The sequence below is a fragment of the Ictalurus punctatus genome, chromosome 22 (genome assembly GCF_001660625.3).
Source record: "Ictalurus punctatus breed USDA103 chromosome 22, Coco_2.0, whole genome shotgun sequence".
Classification (NCBI taxonomy): domain Eukaryota; kingdom Metazoa; phylum Chordata; class Actinopteri; order Siluriformes; family Ictaluridae; genus Ictalurus; species Ictalurus punctatus.
This window is the reverse complement of record NC_030437.2, coordinates 72771-87500: the sequence shown is the minus strand read 5'-3', so window position 1 is coordinate 87500 and position 14730 is coordinate 72771. Positions and strand designations below refer to the sequence as shown.

The following is a 14730-nucleotide window of genomic DNA, read 5'->3' as shown; positions in this document are numbered from 1 at the left end:
TTGTGGTTTTAAGAGTCTGCTAGAATTAGCATGAATGAGCAGTGTGTAAATGTGTGTGTTTCAGGCAGCTCTGGGCATCGCTAACCTGATCGTCATGGCAATGATGGAGGAGGGAGTGAGTCTCACGGACGCTCGCAAGAAGATATGGATGTTTGACAAAGACGGCCTCCTCGTCCAGGTGAGTGTGTTGGATACAGTGTGTGTGTGCAGTAGAAATTAATGCATTTAGTTCCAAATACCTGACTGTGTGTGTGTGTGTGTGTGTGTGTGTGTGTGTGTGTGTGTAGGGCAGATCTCAGTCCACAGACAGTAATCAGGAAGCATTTGTTCACCTGAGTCCAGGAGATGTAAAGAGTTTTCTGGATGCTGTTAATGTCATCAAACCCACAGCTATCATCGGTGGGTGTGTGTCTGTGTGTGTGTGTGTGTGTGTGTGTGTGTGTGTGTGTGTGTGTGTGTGTGTGAGAGAGAGAAGAGAAAGGAGAATGTTGTCACTCACATCCCCCAAGTTCTGGTGATAATCTCATATAGAGTGAGCTGTCCAATCACTTCATTTTATTGTGTGTGTGTGTGTGTGTGTGTGTGTTTGTTTGATCCTTTCCTGTGTGTTTAGGTGTGTCGGGGGCGGGGCGTCTATTCACTCCCGACGTCATCAGAGCAATGGGCTCGTTAAACGAGCGGCCAATCATCTTTGCTCTCAGCAACCCGACTGCTAAAGCTGAGTGCAATGCAGAGGACGCCTATGGCCTCACACAGGTACACACACACACACACACACACACACAGAGGTGTACACACAGGTACACACACACAGACACAGGTGTACATATGGGTACACACCTACACACAGACCCAGGTGTACACACACAGACACAGGTACACACACAGAGATACAGGTACACACACATCAGTGGTAGCAGAGCTGCCACGCAAGGTGCTAGCTTGCCATCAGGAGAAATAAATGTGGAGTCATGTGGAGTCATGTGGGGAATCGAACCCCAACCCTACGATTAGTGGTCAGCTCACTCTACCACCTGATTCACAGCCGCTGCTGTGTTTATAATAATAAACTGAATGTAATGAATCATATATAGAAAGAATCATTTGGATGTTTGTACATATTTTGTGTGTGTGTGTGTGTGTGTGTGTGTTTTAGGGTCGGTGTCTGTTTGCCAGTGGCAGTCCGTTTGGTCCTGTAACTCTGGATGACGGCAGAATACTGATTCCAGGACAGGGAAACAACGCTTACATATTCCCAGGTATCTGTGTGTTTGTGTGTGTGTTTGTGTGTGTGCACGCGCTCTTATGTTCTCGGTTTATAGTAGCAGTGCCCTGTGGTGGCTGCTCTTTAAACCTGGTGAGGTGAAATTATTAATCTGTGTGTGTGTGTGTGTGTGTGTGTGTGTTTGTGTGTTCAGGTGTGGCTCTGGCTGTGATCCTCAGTGGAGTCAGACACATCAGTGATACGGTGTTCCTTGAAGCTGCCAAGGTAAATGTGACTGTGTGTATTTGCAGATGTTGAACACTTCCTGTAATGTAACTCCACCTCTTCCTGTGATCTGGAGGCTGAACACTCAGTGCTGTGTCTTCACTCCTGTACACTGTAATGATTTATAACCACACTGTCTGGTGTCACCCAGAAGAGGGGGGTTCCTCTCAAGGTTTCTCCCTCATGTAGAGTATCTTCTCAACGCCGTCACCTCTGGCTTCCACATCTGTATTTCTGTAAAGCTGCTTTGAGGCAGTGTTTATTGTTAAAAGTGTGATATTAGTAAAACTGAATAGAATTGAGGTGCAGCATGAACATAACACACAGAGACAGAGAACAGATGAGCTCCTGGAGGATGGGTTTCACTGAAAGGGGTTGGACTTGGTGATCAGATGATGGTTGCTTGGCTGACCCCATTGTTGGAGGTCTGGCATTATGGTCACCACCCACAGTGTTGATGTATCCCCAGTGTCCTGCCCCTAAAGTGTGATGTGAGTCCTGTACTGCTGCTTGAGGAATGAGAAAGTAAAAGGAAGGGTGTTCCTCACTACTCAGGATGGGGTCATGGGCAGTAACCATGGTGACGACAGTGCACTGTGTCCTGCCTCTTTAATGATAAACACCTCTTGCTCTGTTGTTCTCTTCCTGGCCCCCATCAGCTTCTCCTTCTTCTTCTTCTTCTTCTTCTTCTTCTTTACAGCTGCACTCTCTTTCAGCTCATATCCACAGTGTGAGAAATACAGAGTGTGTGAGATTTTATGGACAAAAATATCTTTCTGATAATGAAGAACAATTAGCCGATATGATCTTTTTGTTTCCTATAAAATTACATGCAAAGATAACACTGTGGTGTGTGTGTGTGTGTGTGTGTGTGTGTGTGTGTGTGTTAGACCCTGGCAGATCAGCTGACTGATGAGGAGCTGAGTCAAGGTCGGCTTTATCCTCCACTGTCCAACATCAGAGAGGTGTCTGTGCAGATGGCTGTCAAGGTGAGCTGTGTGTGTGTGTGTGTGTGTGTGTGTGTGTGTACACATATTGAGATGTATATACCGGGGTATAGTGTATAATTATGCACGTGTGTATGTGTAGGTGGTGGAGTACTTGTACAGTAAGGGCATGGCATTCCGGTACCCGGAGCCAGTGGATAAGGAGGCGTATGTGAGATCAGTCGTGTGGAACACGCAGTACGACTCCTTCCTCCCCGACACCTATGACTGGCCCGGTGTCTCCCACAGCCCCATACTCGACTAATCCCCACACCTGCGACTGGCCCGGTGTCTCCCACAGCCCCATACTCGACTAATCCCCACACCTGCGACTGGCCCGGTATCTCCCACAGCCCCATACTCGACTAATCCCCACACCTGCGACTGGCCCGGTGTCTCCCACAGCCCCATACTCGACTAATCCCCACACTCATGTTGATCCCTAGTACTGCAGTAACACTCCTCCTGATAATCTGAATTCACAACCTCACTATTGAAGGAAAACTCCAGCTGTGTGTGTGTATTACAATTATAAATATTAAAGATAAGCATAATCAAGAAATAATACACATATGCTCTACACACACACACACACACACACACACACACACACACACACACCCACTCCTGATGCACGTATACACACACACACTCCTGATGCAGGCATACGCGCACACACTCCTGATGCGCACACACACACACACACTCCTGATGCACACATTTCCTCGCACTTTTGTGTAATGAACAAAATCCTCCAGTAAGCTTCACCTGTGTGAAAGAATAGCTGCTATCATTCACAACACTGGAGTCTGTCCTGGGAAAATTTGGTGTGAGGCAGGAAAACACCCTGGATGGAGAGCCAGTCCACACACTGTTGTGTTCTTGTGAAGAATGTGGGGAACCCACATGGTGGAGAACATGTGAAGCTCCACACAGACAGTAACCCGAGATCAGGATGGAACCCTGAAGCTGTAAGGAAGTGATGATACCTGCTGCTGATAACATCCGTCCCCTCCTGAAGGCATCATCACCGCTCGGCTCGCTCCTGTAGTTGTGTGTGTGTCTGCAGCAGACTGATATTATTTAAAATATGAAGTGAGTAATGAGCACCAACACACCGCGTGCTAATGACTGCAGTTTTAGTTCATTACAGCATCCCTGACTTCTCAGTGTAGCACTGTGAGTGTGTAAGTTATGTGAATGAACAGAGCCACGACAAGATGATGATGATTATTATTATTAATATTATAAGAGCTTTGGTGTTTAGCTGCGACTGTACTGTACACTGAATTTATTCCATTTCAGTTGGACGTTGCTTTGGGTAAAAGTTTTTGCTTTATGAATAAATGTATAAAATATAAGTGTGTGTGTGTTTCATCATAAAATACACAGCAATTAATATAAACCTGTGATGTGCAGATGCACTACTGTCAGAGCTGCTGTTATAGAAATGTAATCACCTTCGGACCAATCACAATCCAGAATAAACAGAACAGTGGTGTATACTGAGCTGCAAAAATAATTCCAAGGGAAAAGGACTGAGTTCTGAGAGTGGGGTTAAGTCCTGAACTCGCTGTAATCGCAGCCTGTTTCTGGAGTATCAGGTGTTTGTTTTTGTTTTTTTTTTATTTAAATGTGGGTAAGTACAGATTTCCGCTGATTTCATGTGATTCAGTGATCAAAAACGTGTTTTCTCACTGGATGCTTCACTACTTTCAGTAAAACAGCTCTGTGATTGTCATCTTTAGTTTGAATAGAGTCTCTCACCTGGTCAGAAGGTGTGGATTATTTCTGGATAACAGGGCAGGTAACTCCGGCTGTAACGGGAACGACAGGTTTATATCGATGCGCTTGTTCTAATACGTTGTTGTTTCTATAGTAACAGATCAACATGATCTGAGACTAATAAAATGAATTTAAGAATGGGATGTTTAATAAAGTTTTTAGAATCAGTGCGTTTACATGGACAACAATAATCCACTCTTAACCCGATTAATACCATACTCTGGTATTAATCTTAATTACCTTAATCTAATTAAGGTCATACTCAAAGTAAGCAATAATCTAATTAAAACAGGCGGTCCTGTTTTAGTCGCATTATGGATGAGTATTACAGACATGTAAACACCTTAATCACATTATGAACGTCGTGTGGGAGTTTTCACCGCATTTTGCGACAGGACACAATCACACACGGCAGTTTTATGTTTTACGGCGAACAAGAGAGTTCGGCTGTGTCCCAAACCGCATACTTTCCTACTATAGGCCTGTAGTGGGGAAAAATACATGTATCTCGGCTACTATATAGACGAGAAGTACGCGGTTTGAGAGGCAGCCCACGGCTTCAAGCAGATTTCTATTAGCATGTATAGCATGACAAATAATTCACTGCACTTAAAGCATAAAAAAATTAAACAAAAACACCCAAAATTGTACATGGTACCATAACGAAGACGAACTGTATGTGGATACGTGAAATTCTGGATGGACGTCGGACGTCCTGGCGCGGTGACGTAATGATGCTGGCTGTTAATCTAATTATGTTCTATAACTTGTAAAAGGGGAACATGACAGGAGAATTCTAAAAGCGACGCATGTAAACACCTTTATCACAATAAAGTCTTATTCAGAATAAGGTCAATAAATAGATTACTGCTGTTCATGTAAACGTAGTCACTTATGTGGTTTGATTGTGAATTTTTTTGTTAGGAGAGATTTTAGATTTTTTTATATTAAAAAAAAAAACGTCCCTTTCCCCAAACTCTAATTGTCCAGTTTGAGTGAGTCTGTGCCCATGATTGCCTCCAATTCCTGTTCTTGGCTGACAGGAGAGGAACCTGGTGTGGTCTGCTGCTGGTGTAGCTCATCCACCTCAGGGCTTGATGTGTTGTGTTCTGAGATGCTTTTCTGCTCACCACGGTGGTAAAGAGTGATTATACAAGTTACTATAGACTTCCTGTCTCGGATCTCTCTCATCAACAAGGTGTTTCAGCCTGCAGACCCTCTGCTCACAGGATGGCTTTTGTTTTTCACACCATTCATCTTCTTCTTCTTCGTTGAGTAGTTTAATGTTTTACGCGGTGTTATTATATGGCCACCAGAGGGCGCTCCAGATGCGCTGAGGGCGGATTTTCTAGTTGGGTATAAACGGAGGTCGGAGCCAGCTCCAAATGGGAGGGTCAGAGCTCCAAATAGGTGGGACTTTAGCTCCAAGTGGGCTGTACAAACCTCCAGAGGACTTTGGTTAGTGTAGTGTCTATGTAAATTAAGCTGTCAGGGTTTTCCCCCAGAGGCAATATGGCGACTTGACGGAGTTAAACGGGTAAACGCAGTTTTTAAATTTTAAATATTGATATACTGAATTCCCAGATTATGTAGAATCAACACAATGAAGTGTATTTTATTTGTTAAATGACTTTTTTTTATCCGTTTTATAATATGCTTGCTGTGTATCCACCAGGTTAAGGGCAGACGAGGCGTTTACACCGAAGCGTTTACCCAGGACAGTGCAGTTTCTCATGCATGCAGTCCAGCTGTTCTAATGAGTACTGCCACTGTATATACAGAGAAAATCATGGCACCTTTATCACTGTGGACTGTAAATATATGTAAAACTGTTTTTATTTCAGAGTAATTTGTACATATTTTATAGTAGATTTTGTTGTGAAGGAATAGTTCACCTTAAAACAAAACATTGAGCAATAAAAACTGTTGTTTATAAAGTCATTACACATTCACCTCACTGAGTGCAGTTATGTCTCACTATATCTTCATAATGCTGAAGTTTAAAATTAATATTAGACCATTATTATATAAACTTCAATCTTCAAATAGAATGGCATTGGACATGCATACAATAACGACAAAGCTGTAAGAAAGTAAATTAAATCTACAAGGAAAAGAGTTTATATTTAGTTTTAACTCAGTGTTTTTGCCACCATTTAACACCGAGTACCTGTGCATGTGGAGCGACTGGGGCTATTTCCGCCTAAATCCCGCCCATTTCTGAAATCCCGCCCACTTGTGACATACGTCCCTCGCACTTTTAAGGTAAGCCCCTCCCACTTGGCGGTCCCCAGGCTGCAGCAATTTTCTCGCGCTGTGTCCCGGGCCGGGAGGAGGGTGGCGGTTGTGCGCATGCGCGCGAGCAGCGGTCTTCTCCTCTTTATTATTGTTATTAATGATGGCGGAATAAACGCACGCGCACACAGCAGACTGTACAGCTCTCAGGTGACTGTGTAAGTGTTCATTTTACACCTTTATACATTCATAAAAAACGTTAAATGTCAAGTAGTGCAGTTTAATAAGCTGTGACTAGCTGGCTCAGTCGGGTCTGCACATACAGCTAGCTTAGTGCTGCTAACAACATTAGCGGCTATCAGTACTGAGAGTTCCAGCTAAGCTAACCTGGCTGCAGAGGAATATAACCGATTATATAATAAAATTCAGGATTAGATGAAGAATTCGCAATTCTAAACAATTACGGAGTCATTAGTTTCTGTTCATGTCGTATTTCTTCACAGTGGTTAATTTAACTTAGCTTAGTTTCACCTAGATGCTAATGTGGTCTTTGTGTGCATTAGCATGAATTGTTAGCTGTGAATGCAGGAGAGACAAAGAGAGGGGGAAAGAGAACACTGTTCGAGAATAATAACATCACCAGGATGTAACTGTATACGGGTCACTGATGCCCCCTGCAGGCTGGAACAATAAACACAGCGACTGCTGGGTAGATAAACAGTGTGTACATACATGTGTGATCATTGTGTGTGTTTACAGGGTTGATCCAGTGAAGGTGTGTGTGAAGGTGTGTGTGAAGGTGTGAGTGAGTGAGTGAGTGAGTGAGTGACCCCTACAACACTGATGTGTGATGTGTGTCACTATAGCTGTGTATTAAAGCGTGTGTTTGTGTAGTGTAGATCCCCATGGGGAGTGTGTGTGTGTGCACGCAGCATGTCGGTGTCGAGCAGTGACGCGTGTCTCAGCATTGTGCACAGTCTGATGTGCCACCGGCAGGGTGGTGAGAGTGAGAGCTTCAGTAAAAGAGCCATCGAGAGTCTGGTGAAGAAACTGAAGGAGAAGAAAGATGAACTCGACTCTCTGATCACCGCCGTCACCACCAATGGAGCTCATCCCAGCAAGTGTGTTACTATACAGCGCACCCTTGACGGGAGACTACAGGTACACACACACACACATATACACATCCCCTGTATTCTTTTATTTACTGGGGTATTTATCAGCTGTGTCTGTCAAACAGTTAGAGCCTTCAGACTTTTCATTCTCCTCCAAAAGAAATGTGAAGGTCAGCACTATTGAAGACATTTGGGTTTGAGATCAAAAGATGATTAAGACGATAGATCAGAGTTTCATCTTTCATTTCCTCATGTTTACATCTAGATGTGTTAAACTGGCACCAAACTGCTGGTTTCTTCTTCTGTCAAGCTTCTCTAGGTTTTTACTGCAGCTTCTTTCAGCAGTTGTTTGTTTTGGCGGGTTTCTCCCTTCAGTCTCCTATTCAGGAGATGAAGTGCTGATCAGTTGGGTGAAGGTCTAATGATTGACTTGTCCAGTCTAAAACCATCCACTTTTCTCCCTGATGAAGTCCTGTGTTGAGGTGGAAGTGTGTTTTGGATCGTTGTCTTGCTGCATGATGAAGTTCCTCCTGATTCATTCGCATAGATTTCTTTGTAAAATTGTGACAAAATGTTCCTGTAAACTTCTGAATTCATTCTGCTGCAACCATCATGAGTTCATCATCAATAACGATTAGTGAGAATGTTCCAGAAGCAGCCATGCAAGCCCAAGCCATGACACTACCTCCACCATGTTTCACAGATGAGCGTGTATGTTCTGGATCATGAGCAGATCCTTTCTTTCTCATCACTTTGGTAGAGGTTCATCTTGGTTCCAGAAATTTTGTGACTCGTCTCTGTCTGATTCTTACTGCTGATGCGCGGTATACATCTTGTGGTATGGGTTTCTATATTTCTTCTCTCTAAGTCTTCTTCAAACGGTGGATTATGAGACCTTCACACTTGTCCTGTGGAGGTTGTTGGTGATGTCACTAACTGTTGTTTTTGGGTTTTTCTTCACAGCGCTCACATTGTTTGTAATGAGCTGTTGTTGTTTTCCTTGGTCGACATGTTCATTGTCTGTTCTTCGGTACACCAGAGGTTTCTTTCTTTTTCAGGACATTCCAAATGGTTGTATTGTTTATACCCAGTGCTTCTGCAATGCCTCTGATAGATGTCCCCTCTTTTCTCAGCTTCAAAATGGTTTGCTTTTCTCCCATAGACAGCTCGCTGGTCTTCACGTTGGTTTATCCTTTTAACAACAAATGCAGTCTTCACAGGTGAAACCAAGAGCAGATGTTTAGAGCTATTTATTGTAAAACAATCAACCTAACAGGACACACCTGGGTTAGAAGGAACACCTGTCAGTCACATGTTCCAGTGTTGTTTAACACAGCTGAAATTCTGAAAATCCATCATCTCATATTCATCTTTTGATCTTAAACCTTCAGGGTCGTCAGTGCTCAGCAAAAACAAAAAACCTGGCCTTGTCATTCCAAGGAGTCTTCAGAGGAGACTGTATATTTATTAGGGCACAACTTTACACAACTGTTTGTCCAATTTTTTATATATTATTAGTTTATATATATATTATTAGTTTATATTACATAATAGTATTTATGCATTATTTTGTCTGATTATATTATCAGATGCACAAAAAGCACTGAATTAAACTACAGTCCTAAATTAATAATAAAAACACACTTTCACTGCACCGTGTGGTTTCTGTTACTCGCTGCCTTTAGATATATTATTTTACTTGTGTTTACTTTTGATCGTAATGTATTAATTAGACATTACAGAGCTTACTCGTGCTCCCGCTGTGTATCAGCGCTTCTACACCACGCATGAGGAACAACATGGCCTCGTTACTAACATATCACTTCCAGCCATCCATCCATCTTCAACCGCTTACTCCTTTTCAGGGTCGCGGGGGAACGTGGAGCCTATCCCAGGGAGCATGGGGCACAAGGCGGTGTACACCCTGGACAGGGTGTCAGTCCATCGCAGGGCACTAACACATCACTTCCGTTATAATAAACTACAGAATTTACACTGCAAGCGTGCAAATACAACATATAATCACCATAAAGTTAAATTAAGATAAACCTTTTGAGAGCGTGCACCAGTTTCCCCTGTCCCTTACACACAGTGGAGCATTTTGGATTTATATGGCGCACATGTTTGTGCTCGTGCAGCACTTTCCTGCTTCCGCACTACACAAACTCCGCTTTGTAAAGTTTACTGGTTACAGTCTTCTTCACTGCGTTTAATACATAATTCTCCTCTGCCTTAGAGGAGGTTGCACACTTTTTTCCACTGTCACTTGATGATTACGCCTCTGTCTGATGGTGAGCATTAAAGGTACCGATGACAAACAATAAACTGAAGAAATGAATGGTCTCTGGGTATCTGTTAACACTAGCGGCGTCACGTTACGTATGTATGACGTCATCGACTGGGAAACGGCTTGTACTTCTGGTTAGTAAAAACCCGCTCGTGTTCCATCTGAGATGATATTACCCTTCTAACCTTCATACACTAGACCAGGGGTGGGCAATCTTATCCGGAAAGGGCCGGTGCGGTGCAGGTTTTCATTCCAACCGAGCAGGAGTCACACCTGATTCCACCTGTTTAATCAGTTGATCTTGGCTTTCAATAGATTCAGGTGTGGCTTCTGCTTGGTTGGAGTGAAAACCTGCACCCACACCTGCCCTTTCCGGATAAGATTGCCCACCCCTGCACTAGACGGTAGAGTACACAGTACATAGTGTGAGTGTATAGTACATCATTTGGGACACAACTAGTATTTACACTCCGATGTGTGTTTTCAGAGCAGAAGTTATGCAGTGAGTAAACACATCCCGTGCCACACGCTGAACTAATCCATTATGAGATTCATAGCCATTGGTTTTCATAATCAATTATTATCGATTTTTATTGATTAGTTGTTGCAGCTCAAGTGTGTGTGTGTGTGTGTGTGTGTGTGTGTGTGTGTGTGTGTGTGTGTGTAGGTTGCTGGCCGTAAGGGCTTTCCCCATGTGATCTATGCGCGGTTATGGCGGTGGCCTGATCTCCATAAGAACGAGCTGAAACATGTGAAATACTGCCAGTACGCCTTTGACCTGAAGTGTGACAGTGTGTGTGTAAACCCCTACCACTACGAGAGGGTGGCATCACCTGGTATCGGTAAGACACCTGCACACACAGCAGGAGTGTGTGATGTACCTCCAGCAGTGATGGTGATTAGGAAATCATTAACATACATCAAATCACTTTTAATCGTATTGACCTTTCACCATAATGCACAGTCAACAAACTGAGTACATGTATAACTCTCTCTGCCTGTCTCTGTCTATCTGTCACTCTCTGTCTTTCTGTCTGTTTCAGATCTGTCTGGACTGAATCTGGGTGGAACAGGTGAGGATGATGTTATTTATTTAAAGTTTGTAATTATATTGCAACTCAGTAATTCAGTGAACTGACCGTGTGTGTGTGTGTGTGTGTGTAGGGCCCAGTGCAGGTCTCTTGGTAAAGGAGGAATTTGACCCTCAACCGTCTCACTCCAGCTCTGATGTATCACACAGTATTCAGACCATCCAGCATCAGCCTGCCCCCTCTCAACCAGCTCCACCCACTTCCACACGCCCCCCACTCCCTGAGACTTTCAGCAGCCCTGCACTTATGCCACCGCCCGAGGCAGGAAGCTCTGCCCCCAGTCCTGCTTTCTCCAGCATGGCTCCTACCCCGGCCTGTAAGACCTGGTCCTGTATATTTAAATCCACACCCTGTTCACTACGTAGTGCACTACACTGTAGCCCTGTCAGAAAGTGTGCACCTTCCTTACTGATGAATTACACTGCAGTAGATTAGCCAGATTAACCTTAATGCTCTGTAGTGTTTAGGTTACTCACACAATTACTTTGATCGAAGTAGATTTAATTAGATTACTTGTATAATGTGTAGTTTTGTACACGCCCACATGAATAAACATGTAGTGAACTAAATCTATTGCTAAATATTGCTCATCACTTCCCTATGTAGTGTGCACTATTCTCAGCAGAGGGAGTAGGGACTACGAAGTCATAAAGTACAATGTACTGATGGAGTGGATTAATCCAACCAGATCATTCTTTTTCTCCTATAGCAGGTGGTGGCTCCTGGCCGAGAGGGAGTGGCTTTCCAACAAACCTGACCAATCCAAGCGGGGCTTTGCAGCACCACCCACCTCAGTACTGTGAGTTACAACACAGTACACACTAATAGTCAGCAGCAGCCAACCTCATAATGCCTCCGTACTGTCGCCTCAGTGCTGCTCTGTTATTACCATTACAGTCCTTATGTAGTGATGTTTATTTTCTACCTTTCTCTAGAATGTTTGATGTTTGTGTACCTCTCTCCCTCTGCTCTTTCTTGCTGTTTCTCTCTCTCAGGGCCTGTACATAATGAACTGATCTTCCAGCCCCCGATATCTACACATCCAGGTCTCTCTCACACACACACGCGCACACACACACACACACACACACACACACACACACACGTGCTATAATGTAAACTGAAATTGTAGTAGCTGACGTTACTAGGTGTTCAGATCTCCAGAACTCACAGACTGCATTCTCTCTGTCTCTCTCTCTCTCTCTCTCTCTCTCACTCTCTCAGCTCCAGATTACTGGTGTTCTATAGCGTATTTTGAGATGGATGTTCAGGTGGGCGAGACTTTTAAGGTGCCGTCTTCATGTCCGGTGGTGACAGTGGATGGTTATGTGGATCCATCAGGAGGAGATCGGTTCTGCCTGGGCCAGCTCAGCAACGTTCACCGCACAGAGGCCATCGAGAGAGCCAGGTATGTTAATCCAGTGGTTTTCAAAGTGAGGGACGCCAGGGGGCCTCAACAATTTGGTGTGAAAAATAAATTCTCACTCTCAGAGAACCACACACACACACAATGAATTCCTAATGTAATGTAAAGATGTAAGATGTAATTATTAATAAAAAATGGGGGTGTATTCAGAAGTCTGTATTTTTAATGTGTTTTAAAGACATCTTGCAAAAGGGGGGCCTCGGTCAAATGTTAATGCCATTTGGGGGGCCTTGCCCTGTAAAAGTTTGGGAACCCCTGTGCTGATCTATCCCAGACTACACTTTGTCAAAACTAACCACATTTGCATGTTGCTCATCATCACATTTATAAAGCATTTTTATATTGTAATTATTTTAAAGGAGCATTATGAGTATTCATCTGAGTAATAATTGGTAGATCCCATTAATTTTTCAGGGTAGAACTCTTTATAAACTCTTTGATCTTGCTCTTTCTCTCCAGGTTGCACATTGGTAAAGGGGTACAGTTGGAGTGTAAGGGTGAGGGTGATGTTTGGGTACGATGCCTTAGTGACCACGCCGTGTTTGTCCAGAGTTATTATCTTGATCGGGAAGCTGGGCGTGCACCAGGTGACGCTGTCCACAAAATTTACCCCAGTGCTTACATCAAGGTAACTCTAACCTCTAACCCCTTGCTAAGTGTTTACATCAAAGAACCCTGAACACCACTCTCCAAAACCCAAAACACACTAGATGGAGTTCCACAGTTTCCAAAAGAAAAGCACACAATCTTCAAAACACACTTCCTGGTTTATACACTGTATCCATACCAAAGTTTTCCAAAATACACTGAGCATTCCCTTTTTCACACTTCCTATTCCCCAAATGCCCAATCACCGGCCTTCAATCCATGCTCCCCATCCCCGCTCCCATCCCCGCCCATCCACCACTCCGATCCAGATCCCACGTTCCCCCAACCTATATTTCTCAATCCCACCCCCCACACTCCCAAACATCCACACTCCCCAATCCCAGCCGCACTGTTCATCTGCAACTACTGTTTTCTTTGTCTCATGTAAATGTGTGTGTGTGTGTGTGTGTGTGTGTGTGTGTGTTTTGTGCTGGTTGGGTGTGCAGGTGTTTGACCTGAGGCAGTGCCACCGGCAGATGCAGCAGCAGGCAGCAACGGCTCAGGCAGCAGCAGCGGCTCAGGCTGCAGCAGTCGCAGGAAACATACCAGGACCCGGATCAGTAGGAGGGATAGCACCAGCTATCAGTGAGGACACACACACAGAGTAGTGTCTTATTGTGGCATACTCTACATTAATGGCGATATAACACCTGTGTGTGTGTGTGTGTGTGTGTGTGTGTGTGTTAGGTCTATCTGCGGCAGCAGGTATCGGGGTGGATGATCTGCGACGTTTGTGTATTCTGCGCATGAGTTTTGTGAAAGGTTGGGGTCCTGATTATCCTCGTCAGAGCATCAAAGAGACCCCATGTTGGATTGAGATTCACCTACACAGAGCGCTGCAGCTGCTGGACGAGGTTCTACACACCATGCCTATAGCTGATCCTCAACCACTTGACTGACCTGACCTCTGAGTGTTCCTCACCCCAAACACTCAACTCGCCGAACACCCAAGTCATCTGGCTGACCTCTGACCCCTCACTCAAATGACCTTCAGAACCCTGAATGAACTTTGACTTCTATCGGCTCTCCTCAATGCTGGATGGAACGAGGCTCATGTCTGTCTCTCGGCCCTGTGTAACTCCATATTTAAGATGGTGAGCACTGCAGCGGAGAGACTCCTCAGCACAGAGTGTGTAAATAAACACGAAGGTGTTAAAGTGTGTGTGAGGTAGATGTTATTGTAGCTCAGTCGGGTGTGTATGAGGAGCGGTGATTAACATGCCCTCGTTACTGTATGATTACACCTAATAACAGATTGAAACTATTAACCTTTATGTTAGCACTCGTACACACACTGAGCTCATCTCACACACATCACTGTGATGACAACGACAGCACAAGAACCACAGGAACCTCATCAGAACCACTGAGGAAGAGCACGGTTCTACTGGAACACTACTAGAACTTGAAGGAACTCTCCAAACACACACTTCAGGAGGTGTGCATCACACAAGCTGTACTGAGTCCGGACGAGGCTGTGGCAACGTCACGTATCCAACACGATGTAAACATCGCAGGAAACACAATCACAGTAATAATCTGCATTTAGAAGTTTGATGCAGCAGAAAACCATGTTAGAGTCACGACTTTGTAATGGAGTCACAATAAACACCATCCAGTGTTCCCTGTGTTCCAGGCCTGGTTTTTTCTCCTGGTTTGGTCATTTGC

General features: G+C 44.2%; 2 protein-coding genes across 7 annotated transcripts in view; both read left to right on the top strand.

Moving 5' to 3' along the window:
• me2 (malic enzyme 2, NAD(+)-dependent, mitochondrial) overlaps window positions 1–3836 on the top strand; it is a 15323-nt gene extending 11487 nt beyond the window's left edge. For all 3 annotated transcript variants that reach the window (XM_053674560.1, XM_053674561.1, XM_053674562.1), the window contains 7 exons: window positions 65–178; window positions 288–399; window positions 614–756; window positions 1157–1259; window positions 1419–1489; window positions 2380–2478; window positions 2579–3836. In XM_053674560.1, coding sequence (XP_053530535.1) covers window positions 65–178; window positions 288–399; window positions 614–756; window positions 1157–1259; window positions 1419–1489; window positions 2380–2478; window positions 2579–2740 — 804 coding nt within the window. In that variant the 3' untranslated portion in view covers window positions 2741–3836. The remainder of the gene's footprint in view (window positions 1–64; window positions 179–287; window positions 400–613; window positions 757–1156; window positions 1260–1418; window positions 1490–2379; window positions 2479–2578) is intronic.
• Window positions 3837–6555: 2719 nt separating this feature from the next.
• On the top strand, window positions 6556–14685 carry smad4b (SMAD family member 4b). Of its 4 annotated transcripts, none has more exons than XM_053674464.1 (11): window positions 6556–6713; window positions 7428–7656; window positions 10565–10739; window positions 10941–10970; window positions 11062–11304; window positions 11698–11787; window positions 11984–12034; window positions 12213–12396; window positions 12874–13042; window positions 13509–13647; window positions 13750–14685. In XM_053674464.1, exons 1-11 carry the CDS (start codon window positions 6613–6615, stop codon window positions 13959–13961), a joined length of 1623 nt encoding a protein of 540 aa, XP_053530439.1. In that variant the 5' UTR covers window positions 6556–6612; the 3' UTR covers window positions 13962–14685. The 4 variants fall into 4 exon arrangements, with proteins under 4 accessions (XP_053530439.1, XP_053530438.1, XP_053530437.1 ...); XM_053674463.1 differs by having other exon boundaries at window positions 6564–6713; window positions 7395–7656; window positions 11701–11787; XM_053674462.1 differs by having other exon boundaries at window positions 6564–6713; window positions 7395–7656.
• Window positions 14686–14730: the final 45 nt, after the last annotated feature.